This window comes from Podarcis muralis, chromosome 13 (assembly GCF_964188315.1).
Source record: "Podarcis muralis chromosome 13, rPodMur119.hap1.1, whole genome shotgun sequence".
Classification (NCBI taxonomy): domain Eukaryota; kingdom Metazoa; phylum Chordata; class Lepidosauria; order Squamata; family Lacertidae; genus Podarcis; species Podarcis muralis.
This window is the reverse complement of record NC_135667.1, coordinates 24,114,017-24,133,733: the sequence shown is the minus strand read 5'-3', so window position 1 is coordinate 24,133,733 and position 19,717 is coordinate 24,114,017. Positions and strand designations below refer to the sequence as shown.

At 47.5% G+C, this 19,717-nt stretch overlaps 1 protein-coding gene and 1 long non-coding RNA gene across 2 annotated transcripts; one reads left to right on the top strand and one right to left on the bottom strand.

The window, feature by feature from the left end:
- Positions 1 to 972: 972 nt before the first annotated feature.
- LOC114581732 (serine/threonine-protein kinase SBK1-like) lies at positions 973 to 6,523 on the bottom strand. The gene is made up of 4 exons (XM_028702233.2): positions 6,379 to 6,523; positions 4,873 to 5,037; positions 3,275 to 3,477; positions 973 to 1,676 (listed from the first exon to the last, which is right to left on the bottom strand). Exons 2-4 carry the CDS (start codon positions 5,033 to 5,035, stop codon positions 1,083 to 1,085), a joined length of 960 nt encoding a protein of 319 aa, XP_028558066.2. The 5' UTR covers positions 5,036 to 5,037; positions 6,379 to 6,523; the 3' UTR covers positions 973 to 1,082.
- On the top strand, positions 5,373 to 19,717 carry LOC144325109 (uncharacterized). The gene is made up of 3 exons (XR_013390399.1): positions 5,373 to 6,069; positions 14,163 to 14,282; positions 19,271 to 19,717. It is a non-coding gene; the product is annotated as an uncharacterized LOC144325109 (long non-coding RNA).

Sequence of the window (19,717 nt, the reverse complement as noted above, 5' to 3'; positions counted from 1 at the left end):
GGACTACAACTCCCATCAGCCCTAGCTGGCTGAGACTCATGGAACTTGTAGTCCAAAGCAGCTGGAGGTCACCATTGCAGGCTGCATTACAGCATGTGTTTCTTTGCAAAATGAGAGCACCGACTATATACAATGTTTTCATAATATAATCTCTTTATTTACAAATGTACAAGTTGAATGGGTATCACAGCAGCATATAAACAAGCATATAGGCAGGCAATACTACTACTACTACTACTACTACTACTACTACTACTACTAATGCTCTTAATTCTATGCCACCCATCTGACTGGGTTGTCCCAGCCACTCTGGGTGGCTTTCCAGCAAAACATTGCTAGATCCACAGCAACATCAATTCTAGACCTCCAAATTGTCTCCTTGGTGACTGCTAGTCAAAGATCAAATTGTTCCTTACATCTCTTCTGCATCACTCTCTCTCTCCGTTGGATATGACTTGTCAAGAGACAGTCCATCCATGGTGGCTGGAAAGAGCACAAAGAGCAGCGTTAACTGCTCAGCAATGTCCACTGTCACATCAGCAGACTTTGTGGTCACCATGATTGACAACCATACAGAAGTCTCGTAAATCTGACCATTGTTGTTGGCCCCTCATTCCCAATCTAGTCACACATAATTTTAGTCCACCCCCATTTCGTCTAATTCAGGGTGAGTGACAGACACCAAGGTTTCGTTGCCTTTTAGATGTAAGTCTATTTGGTTCTTTTCCATTCAATGAAGTGGCCAGTTATTGACCCAGGAGGGACTGAAATCAAGTCTTTTGAATCTCTGATCCAGAATCAGGACTGGAGAGCGACCCTCCTAAGATGAAAATCACATATGTGGGAGAGGAATGATTCCCTAAAGTTTTTCCTGCCCTGCCCTGCTGGCAGCTTGCTCTGTTTTCTGAGGATAACAGTCTTTTTTTCTGTTTCCCTAGCTTGACTGTGCTTTCTCTTTGCCCTCAGGAACAATGAGGTGTTTTGGTCTGGTGATGTGCATGGTGTCTTTGGTCCCTCAATGGCTAAGGCTAGGTTTGGGATTGGTGCCACCGCTTCCTGCTTCACACATATGGCCTAGATTATTAGCAGCGCCGGCTGGTGCCAAGAAGATCTCTGCTAGGCCGAACACAGCTCTGGGCCTCTGGGAGCAACCAAGGCACTTTGATATAATTCATCACCTCCTTGGCTGGGCTACGCTGAGCCGCATTGGGCATCAACAGTCCCCGCAGCATCTCCAATGCCTGGGGAGTAAAACGCCCCCAATGGGGTGGGTGCGGGGAAAAGCGGGGGCTGCGATGCCAGCAGACAAAGCTGCGGTAGTACCGGTCAGCGGGTACAGCTGTGAGCCAGGGGAAGTAGCCAGTTAGCACGCAGAAGAGCAGCACTCCCAGGGACCATGTGTCAAGGCTGGGCTGGGCCTCCAAACGAGCTTTGGGGCCCAGCGCGCTCAACTCGGGGGCCGTGTATGGCAGGCTCTCTGGCAAAGCCTCAATGGCCCGGCCTCGTGGGCAGCTCAGCCCAAAGTCGGTCAGCTTGATGCGGCGGCACTCCGGGTCACACAGCAGCACGTTCTCTGGCTTGACGTCGCGGTGCACCAGCCCCTTCGTTTCCATGTACTCGAGGGCACTGGCAAGCTGCAGGGCGCAGCGCTTGACCCGCTGCTCAGGCACACCAACCTGGAGGAAGAAAGGGAGAGTTGAAAGTCATGTGTGCAGCCACACAAATTCCCTGAAGGTAGAAACATCTCCAGGCTCCATTCCTCAGTTCTCTGGTAGGGCTAGGCGCTAACTGGTTTTCAACATCATGATATATCACCAGCTAAATATTGTGATATACCAATATATCATAATGTCTGAAATAAGGATAAAACTATGTAGAGATAAAGAGTAGGGCTGAGGGATACCTGGTTTTCAACATTGTGATATATCACAGTGTCTGAAATGTATGTAGAGGCATTGGCTGGCATCATGGGTTTTCCCACATGTGATTTTTGCATAGCACACAAACACATTATGATTCACAATATATTTTCAGGTCAAAAATTATGGAACTAATATCACAGTATGGATTCAAACTGGTTTTGGATGATATATTGCCCAACCCCATTCTCTAGTGTGCTCAAGCAGGGAGAGATTATATTGTGGGAAGTCTTAGGGCAGTTATATGCCCCAAGTGCCCACTGGAAGGACAGATCCTGAAGCTGAGGCTCCAATCCTTTGGCCACATCATGAGAAGAGAAGACTCCCTGGAAAAGACCCTGATGTTGGGAAAGATGGAGGGCACAAGGAGAAGGGGACGATAGAGGACAAGATGGTTGGACAGTGTTCTCGAAGCTACCAGCATGAGTTTGACCAAACTGCGGGAGGCAGTGGAAGACAGGAGTGCCTTGCGTGCTCTGGTCCATGGGGTCACAAAGAGTAGGACACGACTAAATGACTAAACAACAACAACAATGCTTGGGGTCTTCTTTCAAGGTTCATGATTGATCCCCTTTGCATTAACAACTTCCATTCAGCTCAGTTGTCGAAGTCAAGATGAGTGGATGCACTCCATCTAGTCTTTTGAAGCACTCGCTCTCAGGCAGCTTTCCAGAAAGCAACTTGAAAAGGAGCCGATGAGGAAGAAAATAGTGCATACGCACTTGTAAGGCTGGCTGTATCTTGTGTTTCTGTGATCATGTGTTGTAAGTATTGCGTTTGGTATCACATAAAAAAGACAGCATGCAGGGAAGCTTTTAAAATATGTTTCTAATTTCTCAAGCATGAAGAGTAGTTAGAAAGCTCAACTGTACCTTTGTCTAAAAAGCCCACTTGATTAAACAAGCAGAAGACTTTTTTAAAAATGCAAAAAATACAAGTGTTTATAAAAACTACATATGGTGAGTACCATATTCGAAGAAGCATTGTCCCATCTCATGCAGGAGGAATGCCTCTTATTAAAAGATGTTTGCTGCTGTAAACTAAAGACAGCATGCTTCCCGCTTCAGAGATATTGTTTTGACCTATATGCAGATTTAACCAACAGAGTAATCAGCTGCAACTCATAGGCAATCTTATTACTACAGGTGGTCCTGACAGTGAAAACCAGCTTGGTACTATTCCATGATTTGAAATGACTTGGGAGTAGCGGGGAAAGGAGCATACAAGCAAAGAAACTCCATTCTCTCACATCTTTCTCCCCCACCATAACTTTTCGAAAAGCATGGAATGGGGTGGAAAGCTGCCAACTACAGAAGACATAAGTGGTCTGGGTCCATGCCTGGTGGGTTTGTTACCTGTGGCACCATGAGCGAGAAGAGGTCACTGGCCAAAGCCAACTCCTGTGCAAAGACGTAGTGTTTGGGGGTCTGGAAAGCAATCCCAAGGGCAGTGGCAATGCAGGGATGGGCCCCCAAAGTCAGCGCAATGCAGTATTCATTCACGAAATCTAGCAATTCTGTAGCCTTCTTGTGTACGAATTTCAGTGCCATGGGTGTTCCTGCAAGAGAGAAGATAATTGGTTCCTCCAGATGACCAATTTATTAAGCATTCATCCTGATTTGCTGACACAAAGCTTACATGGAGGTTAGACTATGTCTGATTTTTACTTATTAAGCATTTGTGCTGATTTGTTTGCAGGGCAGTTATAGGACAATGAGCAATTATTCTGCATTAATCTTGATTTGCTTAAGGAGTCCTTATCAGTCTTCCCATTAATTGTTCTTTTATTCTACACTCTCCAATGTTCTTCCCTGCCACTTTCATAGTGGGAAAAAGTCTGTTTCTTATTTAAAGTGGATTTATTGTGCTGGGCAACAGAGTGCATCAGTTCACCTAAATGTGCCAAACTAAATTTATGAAATGTGCTTGGATCCCTCCCACAAAACAATGGCAATCGGGAGGCAGCCAAGAGACCCTTGGCCCCCGAAAGAGAGGAGAAAATATAAAGGACTTGAGTGCCCCCCAAGGACATTCCACATCAAACAAGCTAGTCTCACATTTTGCTCTTGTGGTACAAAAGCGAACACAATTCTTTTCAGCAAAACAACAACATGCTATTGATTTAAATGATGCTGCTTTAGATCCAGTATAACTTATTTCAACCAGACAAATCAACCATGACTTCATTTCCCATTGATTTTAGAAGGATCTACAGAGCAATCCTATATATGTCTACTCAGTACCAGAAATAAATCCCAATGATGTAAGCAAGTACAGGATTAGAGTATAATTGCAACTACAGAGTTAGGGTCCATCCCAATTCTTGAAAATCACCCTTGAAACAGTAATGGAGAGAATAATTCAAAGATAATAGGAGACTACGTTCACCATTCTGCAGGTATAACAACATCCCCTATTTTCTCCGAAAATGGAAGTGGCACGTACATTTCCTTGTGTTGGGTAGACTAGCAAAAAAAGAGATGCAGCTATTTCTTCTTTTTCAGGAGACAGACAGAGCTACATTTCTTCAGAGTAGAATGCAAGCTTCCCAGAACTGGGAACGGATGAGTTCTGCTCTCCTCAGAAAGGATCCTGTTAGCTCTCTTTAGATGGACTCTCCACTCTCACCCCAGAAATCTATTCAACTGACACTTTCTAACGGCCATTTCACCAACAATCTAGAAGAACCTTCTCAGCCCCTTCCTTCAGGTAGAATAACATCGACTGATTTACACACATATCTTACACCAGGGGTTGGCAAGGTTTACCTCGCCTGGGCCAGTTCACTCCAGCAGAGATCCCTCCGTGGGCCAGATTGCATGTGCACGTAAGTGAGGGTGCCCGCGTTTTTCGGCATCTGCATCTGTGCAGACACAATTTCCAGCACCATGGAAGCGAGTCCCCATGCTATGCCGGTTTAGCACAGTGCATGGGGACTTGGGTTCTGACCTACCTTGGCGTTGGTGGACTGCCATCAGCACATGCCCATAGGAGCCACTGCCAAGCTCTCGGAGGACAGTGTAACTCGAAGCCACCTCCACCTGGGGCAGGTTCTGAGAAGTCAACAACACCATCTCTTCAAGTCGTTTTGCGATGTCACCAGAGACAAGCTTCATGGCTGTTCAGGAGGAGAGACAGAAGAGACTTGGGGTGAATGCAAAAAAGACCACTGACCAACTGCCAATGTACCCTCCTGCATGTACACTTTTTTTTGTGGGTGCTAGGTGACTAAAATGCATAGCAGGTATTGGGGCAGGGGTCACCCTTCTGCATTGAAGGCAAAAGGCCCAATAAGAAAGAAATAATTGGAGAGGCATTTTTCCTGTGCCTTCCGAAATAAACAGAAGATCTAGGAATAGCCATTTCCATGAAACAGACTCTCATGAAAATAGACCATACTGCATAACACAGGGGGAAAGGCCTGCAACACTGTAAAGACTGCACAATTGCTCATTCACCTTGATAGGTTCAGACAGCGCAAGGCAACCGTAATTATGTTATCTCACTACTGCAGATGGTTCCTTCCTTCCTATGGAAAGTGGGGTCATTTGTTACCCAACATGACGTTTTCTCTCCCCGCACTTCCTTGCTCCTGCTATGCCTTGGTCATTCCGAAACAGCATGTATTGCCATGTGAGAGCAATGATTCCGTTTTTTGGCACAGAATCAGAAATGATGACACCAGAGTGTTTACATAACCAGACACCCCAGGTATTGGGCTTTGCATCAGCTGCCTCTGAAGGACAGCCAGATGCTGCCCAACTCCGGTGGAGCAAGTCACAAAACGAGACTCAGTGCAGAGTCCTGTGCCTTATGAGGGATGATTGCAAAAACGGTTTATGATGCTGGAGTTCTGACTTGGAGAGTGTAAAGAAAGAAGCCCCTCTAACAGTGTGCAGAGTGCTTTTGTTCACAGAGCAACCACAACCAATGCTCACATATTTGGGATCTGGGGGAAACACTAAGGGGGCAGAGAGTCTGATTAAGACGAAACTGAGGACTGGGATGGCGGGGGTGGGGAATAACTTAAGGATGTTTTAGCTTCACACAACACAAAAGCATTCCTATAATCAGGGCTTTTCCCCCTCTTCAGCTGGAACTCACCAGAATTCAGTTCCAACACCTTTCGAGAACAAGGGAGACATTCATGGTGAGTTCCAGCACCTCATTTTCTAGAAAAATAGCAGTGCCTATAAAAAATACATTTTTCTGCAAGTGGCTCTATATGTCTTCCTCCCTTGGTGCAGGGTATAAAGCAAGAGAAAGATACTTAGGTTGCAATCTCATGCATAGGAGTAAGTCTTGAATTCAGTGGAACATGCTTCTGATTACCCAGTTAAAGTCAAATGCACTTCCTAGCCTGTCAGTTTTGCACCTGAATTACAGTTACAGGAATTGCAAAGAGCACTCTAAACCTTTAGGCTTACCTACCTACCAGGCCTCTAAGACACGCACTTACCTGCCACAATGGCGCTGGGGCACTTGTGCTTCTTCCTTTCAGAGTGTTTTGTTGACTGACTTGCTGTCTGTCTGTCTGTTTGGGACCTGCCACGTGGAGATCCTCATGGAGCCTTTTATAGCAGCCACTTCCCATCTGGTTCAGTCTAGTCGCATAAATAGGGAAGGCGGCCAAGCCACCCCCTCTCATCTCTTCTCTGCCCCAAAAGGTCAGGGCTCTGGAGTCCAGGCAGTTCCATGGGGCAGGATTAGCAGCCACTTAACAAGGTTATTTTTACCTACGCTTGCCCAGCTGCTGCTACGCATATGTCTATGTGTCCCAGATGTTCCTGGAAAGAAGTGCTTGTCTCTTCTCGCTCTTCAAAGGCCCGGTGGTGGCTGAGCTTTGATGAGACAAAGTGTATCAGGCCAGAGAAGAAAGGCCACTGTGCCCTTAGAGATCCATCTTTTCATAACTTGCCAGGCAGCTGGTCGCTGCCCCAGCCTCAACCTACAACCCATTCCAGAGCACATCAAACCAAATAATAATTATTGGTGACAAGCACTAAGCCTGAGAGATAATATTTAACTTACTAGGGGCTGTGCACCAGCTCACTCTGCTCACTAACTCCCATCATTCCTCCCACACCAAACCCCTAGAGCTTCCCTTGCTTTGCACTTGCCCAACCCCATTTCCGAAGCCACTTTTCAATTCTGCAGTCCCACTTTGTACCCATTTCCCCCTTCACCTCCATGGCCATGCCTCTTCCCTTCTTCCTTTTGTGCACCCCCCTCCCCCGCACAAAAACCACCCTGCATCTTCCTCCTCCCACCCATTGCAACTACTAAACACCCTTTTCTCTTCCACTTACTGTATTTATGAAGCTACTTTCCTATTCTGCAGACCCCTTCATGCCCCTGCTTTCATCTTCAACCCAATCACATGCATCCTGCTCCCTCCTTTTTTTGCAACCTGCTTTGCACCCTCATTCGTTATTTTTTTCTCTCAGCCCTCCTTACTTGCCTCAACTCTCCCTTGCACATAGAGATCTCTCATTTCCACATCTTCCAGAGTTGTGCAGTCCCATTTGTGCGCATGCACACAGGCTCTCACACACGCAATTGCCTTCACCTCCTTTCCCTAGCTCTTCCTCCTTTTTTCAAGTCTCCCTTATGCACAGACCACCCTCAATTTCCATGCCTCCTCCTCTCTCATATTCTGCAACTCCCTTTGGGCATCCCACCCCATGCTGATATAAGTCATTGCATCTTTAATATGATTAGAATAGAATCTTATTTAAGAGCAATCCTGTCAGTTAGCTTATTCAGTTAGAAAATGTTAAGTCCAGTTGATGGATGTTGAGCATATATGGGTGTTTGCTTGTTGACAAAGTATCTGTTTTAAATTACTACACTGAAGCTGGAACTTCATGCTGAAGACAACCAGGAGTGAAATACATGATTATGGGATAGTACTATGGAGTATTTGAGAGCTGTGGAATAGAAGAAGTAGAAATTTAAAACAGCCTTCCAATCTTTCAAGGTCTCTTTCATCTTGTTGCAAGCCCTCAAAGGCTATTAAAAACTCCTATGTCTGTGGCCAATAAAACTTAGGAGCCAGGAGGAGATCAAGAGTCCATTGATTTATTACTTTCCAAGCAATCGGTTACAGTCGGATCGTTCCGCAAAAACTGCAACCACGACTCTGATGCCTGGGGGTGATATTTATAAGATTTTTACAGAAAACATTTCAATTTTCTCCAATCATATGCATAGAAACATTTTCCCATTACCTCATCCTAGTTGTTGGATACATTTCATGTTAGTGCGCTTGCGCAAGCTAAGCATAAGCACCGGCTGTTTTACTCTCATGTATACGGCCTCCATATAGAAACACTGTGTTACATGTTTATAGCAAAATCGATTGTGCTTTGTTGAACCTACGCGTATAGCTGTGTATGTTCTGTGATGAAAATGTTTGCTTCTTCTCTTCCCATGGGAAAGGACGCGTGCATAACAAAAGCTTTTTCAGCAGTTTCTAAGCTTTTTCTTGGCATTTTCTTAAAGCTACAGGCTTCTGTGAGTTCCTTTTTCCAGTCTTACCAATTTTGGGGCCCCTCCCACAATCTCACTGTACTTAAATAATGCAAAAGATTGAGAAAAGCAGGGATAGAGAGACACCGAGGTTTAAAAACTAACACTGAAAAACTAACACAACAGAGTCTTTCGCAACTCCCTTCTTGCTCAAACCTTGTTTTAAACTGCCATCTCTTTCCCTCAGTATCACCCTTGCTTGCTCTGCTCAAGCCTCTGCCATTTAGTATTGCCATTTCCCCCTCCATTTCTTCCTGCTTTATTCAAACTCCTGTTGTTTAAAGGTGTTCGGTGTTTCTCCACTCTCACTTTAGTCAAACCTCTGCCATTGTTTCAAACCATCATTTCCCCCCTCTCCATCCCTTCCTGCTCCCATGCCATGGCCACTAGTATTGTACAACCTGCTGTTATGTACTTAATTGAATAGGATCCAAACTGCAGCAGTCTGATTGGTCCTAGAACAATAGGATCCAAAAGGCAGCAGTCTGATTGGTCCTAGAACAATAGGATTCAGAATGCAGCAGTCTGATTGGTCTTAGAACAATGCAGCAGTATGATTGGTTGGCAGGAACCACCCAATCATGCTCGATAGAAGTGAATCCACAACCTGATTGGCTTACAGTAGAATTCCAGAATTAGCCAATCGTGTGCAGCCCATTGTGTAAATAATGTATATAAAGCAGACCCCTCAGACATTCATTCATTCCTCCTCACCACTATGAGCTGAATAAAGAGCATGAAATCACTTTGCGACTCTGAGTATATTTCACTGGCGACGAGGATGGGATCCCGCTGAGCTGACTGCCACACACAGCACCGCAGCACCGCCACCTGCCGCACCGCTGCCTCGCACCGTGTATCCAGGCTTCAGCTCCGGGACACAAGGAACTCAGAATGGCAACCGACAGCAGCTTCTCGCCGTTCAACCCAGCATCTGGAGACTGGGAAGCGTACGCCTCCCGTTTCACCTTCCTCCTAGAAGCCAAAGGGGTCACCGACGAAGAAGACACCAAGAAGAGGGCGATATTCTTCAGCGTCTGCGGAGAGGAGACGTTTGAAATCGCCCGGGCTCTCCTTGCGCCTGAAGACGTCGCTACTGTTCCATACAAAACAATAATGGAACAGCTGAAGGGGCACTTTTCGCCACAGCCCTCAGTGGTGGCTTGTCGAAATGCCTTCTACGCAAAGCGGCAAGCCCCTGGGGAAACCATAACTGGGTTTGTGACCTCTCTCCGCCAAGCTGCCCGGTTCTGCAACTTCTCAGAGCTGGAGAACATGCTTCGTGACCGCCTCGTCGGTGGCCTGAAGGATGAGAAGCTGCAACGACGCCTCTACGCTAAGAAGAACCTAACGTTCCAGGTCGCTCTGGAGGAGGCCCTGGCAACGGAAGCTGCCGAGAGGTCAACGCAAGAGGCACGGCCGAGCCAGCCGTCCCAACCGAGGGTCCACCACGAAGACCTCACCGACAACTCAGGATCCGACAGGGAGGAGGTGCACAGAGTACAGCAGCGCACTCAAGCAGCCCACATACCACAGCTGCCTCGACGAGAAGGAGGGAACTGCGCAAGCTGTGGAGAAAGTCACGAGAGGAGGACCTGCCGTTTCCGCAACACAGAGTGCAGGCAGTGCAGAAAATTGGGACACATCGCCCAGGTGTGTCGGGCTCGGCCCACCCGACGCCAGGCATCAGATGACCAATCCAAGAGCCCCAGGTCCCGGGGCCCAACGCACCAAGGCAACTCAACGGAGCTCACGGACTTCCAGGTATACCAGTTGCCCCACCCCAACGTAGAGAAAATTTATGTAGAGGTACAGATAGAGGGGGCCCCATGCCGCATGGAGCTTGACACGGGTTCAACTCTATCCATAATCTCGGCAAGGACCTTAAGGAAACTGTCCTACTGGGGGTCCCAAACTCAGGCCAGCCCCATTCACCCTCCGGGACTTCCAGAAACGTAAGGTCCCCACAATGGGGGTGGGGACCTTCAGGGTGCAATACCGAGGGCGGACGCGGCAACTGGACTTGCTTGTGGTCAAGGGCCCCTACATTAGCTTACTGGGATTGGCATGGTTTGGACCACTGGGGCTAGCCATCACCGGGGTGAACCACATGAGCTTACAAGTGGACGTGGACGCCATATGCAAGGAATTTCCGGGGGTTTTCGATGGGAAATTGGGACAGTATACGGGGCCCCCCATTGCTCTACAGCTTGACTCCGCAGTACGACCGGTCAGGCTCAAGGCCCGCCGGGTCCCGTTCGCCCTGAACGGGGGTATAGATGAGGAATTGGACCGACTCGTGGAGCAAGGAGTGCTGGAGCCGGTGCCTAATGCCCCCTGGGAAACCCCAATCATCACACCCGTCAAGCCTAATGGTTCGGTCTGCATCTGCGCAGACTACAAATGTACCATAAACAAGGCCCTCACGGCCCATGCATACCCAGTGCCAGTGGTCAGCCATGTCCTTGCCACCCTGGCTGGGTCGAAAATTTTTGGCAAGCTGGACTTGGCCCAAGCATATCAACAGCTGCCAGTAGATGAGGCTACAGCAGAGGCACAGACGATTGTGACGCACAGAGGAGCGTTCAGGGTAAAGCGGCTGCAATTCGGGGTCAGCATGGCACCAGGCATATTCCAGAATCTAATGGACTCTCTCCTTAAAGGGATTCCTGGTGTCACCCCCTTCTTCGATGATGTGTTGATTGCCGGGCCCACACCAGAGGAGTTTGAGGACCGCCTCCGCACCGTTCTGCACCGTTTCCAGACGGCGGGTCTCAAGGTGAAGCTGGAAAAATGTCTACTAGGAGTGCCTCAGGTGGACTTTCTGGGATTTATGGTGGACGCAGAAGGGGTCCACCTGACTGGGGACAAGGTACGGGCCATTTGTGATGCCCCAGCGCCCAAGAACAAGACTGAACTTCAGGCCTTCTTGGGACTATTGAACTTTTACCATTCCTTCCTTCCCCACAAGGCGGCGGTAGCGGAGCCCCTACACAGACTCCTGGACAAGCGGGCCCCTTGGGTGTGGGGCCAGCGTCAGGAGGCTGCATTCCAGGCAGTCAAGGACTTGCTTGTCTCAAACTCGGTCTTGGCACACTTCGACGAGAGGCTGCCGGTGGTGCTAGCATGCGACGCCTCACCCTATGGCATTGGCGCTGTCCTGGGACACCAACTCCCGGATGGAAGAGAGGTACCGGTGGCATACTTTTCCCAGACACTCAACGAAACCGAGTGGAACTACTCGCAAATCGACAAGGAGGGTCTGGCAATCGTGAAGGGAGTAAAAAAATTCCATGATTTCTTGTACGGGCGGCCCTTCACCGTGGTGACTGACCACAAGCCGTTGCTTGGCTTGTTTGCCCCCGAAAAGCAGACCCCCCAAGTGCTGTCTCCTCGCGTCCTCAGGTGGTCAATTTTCCTTGCCAGCTACCAGTATGCACTGATTCACCGCCCTGGGAAGGCGATGGGCCATGCGGACGCCCTCAGCAGGCTACCACTACCGGAAACAGGCCCCGACCCAGCACCTGCACAAGAGGTTATGAGCCTGGAGCTGCTTCCCGACCGCCCCATTCAGGCACAAGAAGTCGCACACCATTCCAAGAAAGATAGGGTCATCTCCCGGGTCCTGGACTGGGTGTGGAGGGGATGGCCCAGCAGCAGCCCCGGGCCAGAATTCGCCGGCTACACAACCCGCAAACATGAACTGTCAGCCCACAAGGGGTGCCTGTTATGGGGAAGCAGGGTCATTGTTCCCCAGCCCCTCCGCAAAAGGGTCCTCACAGCCCTACACGAGACACACCCAGGGGTAGTAAGAATGAAAGCCCTTGCCAGGAGTTATGTGTGGTGGCCGGGGATCGACGGAGAGATAGAGGCCTGGGTCAAACACTGCCAGGCCTGCCAAGAATCCCGCCCAGATCCCCCAAGGGCCCCAGTCCAGTCCTGGGAGTCTGCCCGAGCACCATGGTCACGCCTGCATGTGGACTTCGCTGGCCCCTTTCAGGGGAAAACATTCTTCATAGTGGTGGACTCCTACACCAAATGGCTGGAAGTCGCACTGGTACCGTCCACTTCTACGTCCGCAGCCATCCGGGTACTACGCAGGCTGTTTGCAACCCACGGGCTCCCTGACACTCTCGTCTCAGACAACGGGACTGCATTTACGTCAGGAGAATTCCAAACCTTCACAGCGCAGAACGCCATCCGCCACATCCGTTCAGCACCATTCCACCCGGCCACCAATGGCCAAGCAGAACGCATGGTGCGGACCACCAAGGATACCCTTCGCCGCATGACGCAAGGGGATTGGGAGTACCGCCTTGCCACATTCCTTCTAGCACAGCACAGCACCCCCAGCTCAACGACTGGCCGGAGCCCCGCTGAACTACTAATGGGTCGGCGCCTTGCAATCAGATTGGACCGCCTTCACCCCGATAGAGCTCAGGATGAGGTAGGGGTGGGGGAAGGCAGGAACCCCCGGACCTTCGAGGCCCAGGACCCAGTGTACGCAAAGAATTTTGGGGCAGGCCCTGCATGGGTACCCGCCACAGTCACCAGGGTCACTGGCCCCATGTCGTACGAGGTGCTAACAGATGGGGGGGCAATGCTGGCGCCGCCACTGCGACCAGATACGGCGACGATTCCCGGGAGAAAACCAGGAGGAGGAGGACAGGTCAAAGGAGTCCCAAGGGAACAGTGGGGCAGTGAGGCCCATAGAGCAGCAAGGGCAAGCAGGAGAGGCAGAATCAGTAAATACAGAGAGGACCCGTGAGGCCGAAAGGACACCGGAACCAGAACTACGACTGAGCGAGCAGGTTGCACCAGACCAAACAGCCCCATCACAGCCAGCATCCTTGGAACACGAGCCAGAACCTGAACCCCAGACCAGGGAACACCCCAGGCCGCAACGCACACGTAGGCCGCCGGCATACCTTGAGGACTATGAATGCGACCTCCCGGGCAGGACTGGAACTTAGAGGGGAGGGGTGTTATGTACTGAATTGAATAGGATCCAAACTGCAGCAGTCTGATTGGTCCTAGAACAATAGGATTCAGAATGCAGCAGTCTGATTGGTCTTAGAACAATGCAGCAGTATGATTGGTTGGCAGGAACCACCCAATCATGCTCCAGATAGAAGTGAATCCACAACCTGATTGGCTTACAGTAGAATTCCAGAATTAGCCAATCATGTGCAGCCCATTGTGTAAATAATGTATATAAAGCAGACCCCTCAGACATTCATTCATTCCTCCTCACCACTATGAGCTGAATAAAGAGCATGAAATCACTTTGCGACTCTGAGTATATTTCACCTGCCTTCATTTTTGTTCCTCTATCCCTCCCTGGTGTCGTGCAAATCCAGGGGTATGGTGTGACACTACAAATCATCCAATGGGGGCTTCAGAAATACATTCTTACATTTTTATAATATTGAGACACAAGGAGGAGGACACAATGGCTTGCTATCACTAATTGTTTGTGAATCAGAAACATCTAAGGATCATCAAAAGAATCCTGATCTGCCCATTTCTGTTTCATATTATTGACACAAAAGTCCCACTTTCCAAGCACAATGCATTCCCAGGAAATTGTTCATTAGGCAAGTGGTTTGCTTAATGAGCTGACAATTTCCATTCTTTCCTATAGTAACATTTCTATTTTGTGATTTGTCCAATATCCCTCCTCACTCCCTCCATGGTTTCTTTCTGAAACAGCTGCAGCCAACCATCAAATGAGAGACAAAGGGAAAGCTGATTTGTCTGATCTCTTCCCACTTCCTCCCTGCCTGGTTTAAGCCTGAAAATGGCTGCCACTGACCAGCAAAGCACAAACAAGTAAGCGATTCAGCTGTTTGGATATCTGAATTGGTGGTGTGTATGGTAAGGTTTGGGTACTAATGCCTTGTGTTCGGATAAGTGAATTTTCGCATAGCAAGCATTCAGAAAGTGAGACCTGCACGTAATTTGATTCGGTGTTTGGTCATTCTGTATTTTATGATTTTATTTACTACCTTGATATTTTTTCTGAGTTGGTGGTTTATAACTATTATATTATATTATATTATATTATATTATATTATATTATATTATATTATATTTCAAATATTATATATTTGGTATATGAACATATACCAATATTATATACCAAAAAACATCACCCAATTTCTTCACATTTCTCACTTCCGCAAGGCATGGGAAGTTCTAAGGTAGCTTTGACAAGGATAGTTTCCACTAGAGGACAACATATTGCAATATCTATTTCTTCACAGGCTGAACATGCAAGCAAGATGTTTTAATGTTCTTGTGCATTTTAATTATGTTTATAGTTGTAAACCACTTACGGGCATTTGGGCATATAAATGGTATATAAAATAAATAAGAAAGCAGTCACAAAGGCTGGCAACGCTAGCCCCAAAGAAGCACTGTTTTTGCCAGCCTAGTACTTTTTAGCAGTGCTGTTTTCCCCTGGCTAAATTCAAATTGCACAAAGTGTTCCTTTCCCAAGTCATCTGGGTGTGACACATTCCAGAAGTTTGGAATAGCCATTGCCCATCAAATACCAGGCCATACAAAAACCTAGACAGTACGGGCTACTTTGCGTAATGAAGAATAAGGCTGGTGATGTTATATGGCAACTATGCAGTTGCTATTTCACACAATATATCTGCACAAATATATCCCATCAAGGACTACCTATTAGAGTGGATGGCAGGAGTACCAACTTGAATAAAATATTGGGAGAGGGGTCAGGTAAGCCATGCCCAGCATAATTGATCACAAGACACAGTGCATGCATACCATTTGAATGGCAATGCCCATCAACTCTATTTTATTAGGGAGGCCAAAGACCCCTTGGCCCCTGGGAGTTTGCTCCTGTGGTGGATGGGAAACATGGAGATAGTGTTCAACTGAAAGCAGTCATGTGTAGATGAACATGCACAAAAGCTCATGCAGAAAAATCGGATCCGCGTGACTGATGTGTACATCAACACTTCGATGCGTACACAGCCACTGTTAAGCAATTTTGAGGATGAACCCTGAAAGCTTAGAATTGAGTACCCCTTCTCACCAGATCCATTTACCTGATGTGCATCAACAGGAAGCCTTCTGCAAAAGGGCCTGCTGATATGTGTATTTTCCCTGAACAGATTTTTGCCCTGACCTTTGCTTATTCCTTGGCAGCCTTTGCCTAGCGTGTGGCTTGCCCTTTGCCAGTGGTGGCTTACTGATGTACAAATGCAATAAACTCCCTCTGGGGAAGGTCTGGGGGGGGGGCTTACACAGGCAGGTGGGCAGTGCGCTGTTTGTTTGGTCTGGGTTTCCATAGAGAGTCACTCGCTGAAATTCTTTAGTGCTCTTGGAGAGAAGGGGGCAAAGAGAGGAGCGGAGGAAAAGTTCTCCTGGTGTGCAGAGCTCAGCTTTTTCAGCAGGCACTACTGCCTGTCCGGGAGCATAATGCTAGAAAAAGGCAAATAACTTCTCCTCCTTAGTGGGGCTTGTCAGATGTGCTGTCAGGGCAGGATTTGGGGGCAGACGTCCAGAGCCCTGCTCAGAAACAGCCCCCTCATATGCAGCAGGACAGGCTTAAGAGCATTCAAAATAACATTATCCCACCCCTCACGAGGCAATTTGGAGTAAGTGAAGTAAAACACATTGCCATCGACAGAGCATTCTCCCCCTCTCATCCATAATACCATTAAGTAATGGTGTTATGGAAACTAATGGAAGGAAAGTACAACAGTTGCCTCAGGGGACAGATTCAAGAGGGAATTGGAAATTTTACCCCTCCAGTGTCAACTTCAGTATGTAAAATTACGCATGAAAGGGACATCGTTCACATATCAAGGCTGTTGATGCTGCTGCTGTATTTACAGTAAAGCTTGGAGGAGAAATCCATTGAACCGGGGTAGGGATTCAATGGCCCTCTAAGTCAGGCTTCTTCAACCTTGGTCCTCCAGATGTTTTTGGCCTACAACTTCCATGATTCCTAGCTAGCAGGACCAGTGGTCAGGGATGCTGGGAATTGTAGTCTCAAAATAACTGGAGGGCTGAGGTTGAGAAAGCCTGCTCTAAATGTCGTTGGGCTCCATGTCCCATCAGACCAAGGGATTATGGCCAGTGATCAGGAGGGATGATGGGAGCCGTAGTCCAACAAACACCCTGCAGGCTGAGCACCAGCCATTCGTGCACTAAACCTTTCCCCCTATTGCATCTTTGCATCTTAGCACCTCACAGTCAGTTGTTCCAGGCGTTTTCTCCCTTTCTTCAGTTATTGGAGGTGGAATAGGGAGCAAAGTGCCTGAAACAACCAACAGTGGAAAGGTAAGATGCAGGAAGAGAGAAATTTAGCTCCTCTCTCCCACGTGGGGGGCTTTTTTTTCAGCTGGAGTTTGCTGGGATTCAGTTCTGGCACCCCTCAGGTGGGTGCCATTGCCATTCTAAGAGAATGAGGCAGGTGTTAATGGTGAGTTTCAGCACCTCTTTTTCTAGAAAAGTAGGACTCAACCCCCTCCCCACCTGCACCACTTTACATGTGAACAAGCAAGACACCTAAAAAACCCTCACAACGGTCTACCACATCACAATCCAGTGTGTATGTTTGGGTCTTGCCCAAAGTATGGGAAATAGGGTTCTTTTTTGTTATTTGACGAAGTGTCTTGGTGGGCAGTGTATAACATCTTCCCAACCGAATTGAAGACTTTCCTGAGCTCTGAGCTGCACCTTAGGGTGTGAGCCTTGTCAGAAACTTCCCAGATTGATACCACCGTGCCTAATTAATCAGGAGGTTTATAACTCCATTTGATTAATATTGCCTCACCTCCTCCATCTTTGATGTGGGTTACATAAACTCACCCAGGTTGCAGGGTTACATAAACTCACCCAGGTTGTGTGTATCTGAAGAAGTGTGCATGCACACGAAAGCTCATACCAAGAACAAACTTAGTTGGTCTTTAAGGTGCTACTGGAAGGATTTTTTTTTGTTTTCACCCAGGTTGGTCACCGACCTGTGAACTATCCAGGCCAGTCATCTCTGGGGCCTGCTGCCATGGCAACCCCCTCCCTATAAACACTTTTGCTGCTTTAGAGTCAAGATTGTTCCGTTGCCATAGCCAAAGATGGCTCATGCAGCTTCCATCCCGGGGGGGGGGGGGTTCCCAGGATGGGTCAGGAACCGGACCCATTATGATGCCCATTGTTCCATTCCATGACTGATCCTCCTTAACCGTCAGTCTTGCTGCCCTGGAGCCCATCCAGCTGGCGGGTGGCACATTCCTGCCTAATGAACCTCCAGGCAACAGCTGCAGACTTGGGCGCTGTTTACCTTGGCAAGGGTGCTTTCTGTTGGTCATTATCCTGGCACAGTAATGAGGGGATCAACACTCAGCTGGTATTTTGAGCTGGAGTTTTAGAGTCATGTATAGACCAAGATAAACCAGTGACTTTATGTGGCAGGCTGTGGGTTGTTGCTGTTGTTGTTGTTGATGATGATGATGATGGTTTTGCTGAAACCACCACTGTGTTCACAATGTGCTCTAGCCTCTGCTTCTAGCAATGGTTATTCAGAGCATGAGATCCCAGTTTGAATTCCAGGTCAACCAGAACTTGCTGTGTGGCCTCTGACAGGCCTCAGACTCTCAGGCCCCCCTCATCTGCACTGTTGGGATTAAAAATACTGGCTGACCTCACAGTATTGTATTACTGGAATCTGAGCGCTTGTAGCATTTCTAGGAAAACACTAAAGTATCATTAGTGCTTGACCGTATTGAAAATGAAACCACTGTTAGATAGTGGCTACGTATACAAAAACATGGATAACATAAAGTGAAACAAGCTTCCAAAGGAGACCTGTCATTAGGAACACGGTTATAACATTAAAAACCTATCTAGTCAGGCATCTGGTTATCACAGAGGCCTATAGGAAGCCTGCAAGAAGAACCTCATTGGCTCTTTTAGGAGGCTGAAGCTATGACTATATATGCATACATTAGCTATACAAGCACACTGAGCCTACCAAAGCTGAAAAATTTAATTATTTCCTTACTGTGTAATAATTATATTTAATTTACTTTAGGATTCAGAATTAATGTTCTGTTTTTATTTTTCTACATTCTCATACATTCTTTCCCTCAAGTAATATTTCTAGAAAAAGGTTCTTAGGTGTATGTGGTCTCCCCCTTTCCCATTTTTATCCTCACAAGAAACTGTGAGGTAAATTTGTTATGCTGAAAAGTGGTGACCAGACATCACAACAATAAAGGAATTTGAACACAGATTTGTCCTAAGTCCTATTGCTATCACCCACATCATACTTGCTTTCTAGTTTCTCTCTCCTTAAGTGCTTCCAAAAGGGTCAAAAAGCAGGTTATAAGTGTAAATCATAATAGGTTTGCTAAAATTCTCCTGAATGCCTGCCACAGCAGCAGCAGCAGAAGCAACAGCAGCAGCAATAACAATGGAAAGTGCTTCACAAATTCTTGGCCAACTATGCAACAAATCAGCTATGATGTTTGAAGGGTCTGAAATCCACAATATGCAACTGTTGCACCACCCAAGAAACTGACTAGGCAGCTGCTGCAACTGTCAGATTGCACCAAAGGAAAAACAGACATAGGTATAGAGTACTATGTAGCAGGTCTGTGGCTCCCCCAGCTGGCAATGCAGAGAACTACAGCCATTTCCTAAAGTGGTGTTTAAAGGAAAATTCACCTATAGCCTAGTCCTGCTCATATTTCCTCAGACACGAGTCCCACTGAATTTAATTAATCTTACTTTCAAGTTAGTGAGCACAGAATTGCAGCTTCCTGTTGCCTTTTTTTCCACAGGATACAGTACTGAAAATCTCTTCTTCAGCGACCACTTGTAGGTGAGTAAGATTGTCTTCCATGAACACAGTGTTAACAGTGAGTCTGTAAGTGACTGTGGAGGCCAATTCTGAATCCACACGTCCTTCCACAGTTGGGACATAGGTTTCCAGGCGGGAGATGATCATGGTGAGGGTTTGCCAAGCATGCCTTCCTTTTAGCTTGTTTCTCCCTTTCATTCTGAGTTTGAGTGTCTTCAAAGCCCATGACACCTTTGGTAAAGGCTGTTCTCCAATTGGAGCGCTCGCAGGCCAGTGTTTCCCAGTTGTCAGTGTTTATACTACATTTTTTTAGATTTGCCTTGAGACAGTCTTTAAACCTCTTGTTGACCACCAGCATTACACTTTCCATTTTTAAGTTCAGAATAGAGCAGTTTCTCTGGAAGACGATAATCAGCCATCCGCACAA

Coding starts and splice junctions, on each gene's coding strand:
- LOC114581732 (XM_028702233.2), bottom strand. CDS start 5,035: ATGAAGCTTGTCTCTGGTGACATCGCAAAACGACTTGAAGAGATGGTG. Junction 3,478..4,872: donor GGCAGTCCACCAACGCCAAG/GTAGGTCAGAAC, acceptor TCTCTCTTGCAG/GAACACCCATGGCACTGAAA. Junction 1,677..3,274: donor TCTCGCTCATGGTGCCACAG/GTAACAAACCCA, acceptor TTCTTCCTCCAG/GTTGGTGTGCCTGAGCAGCG.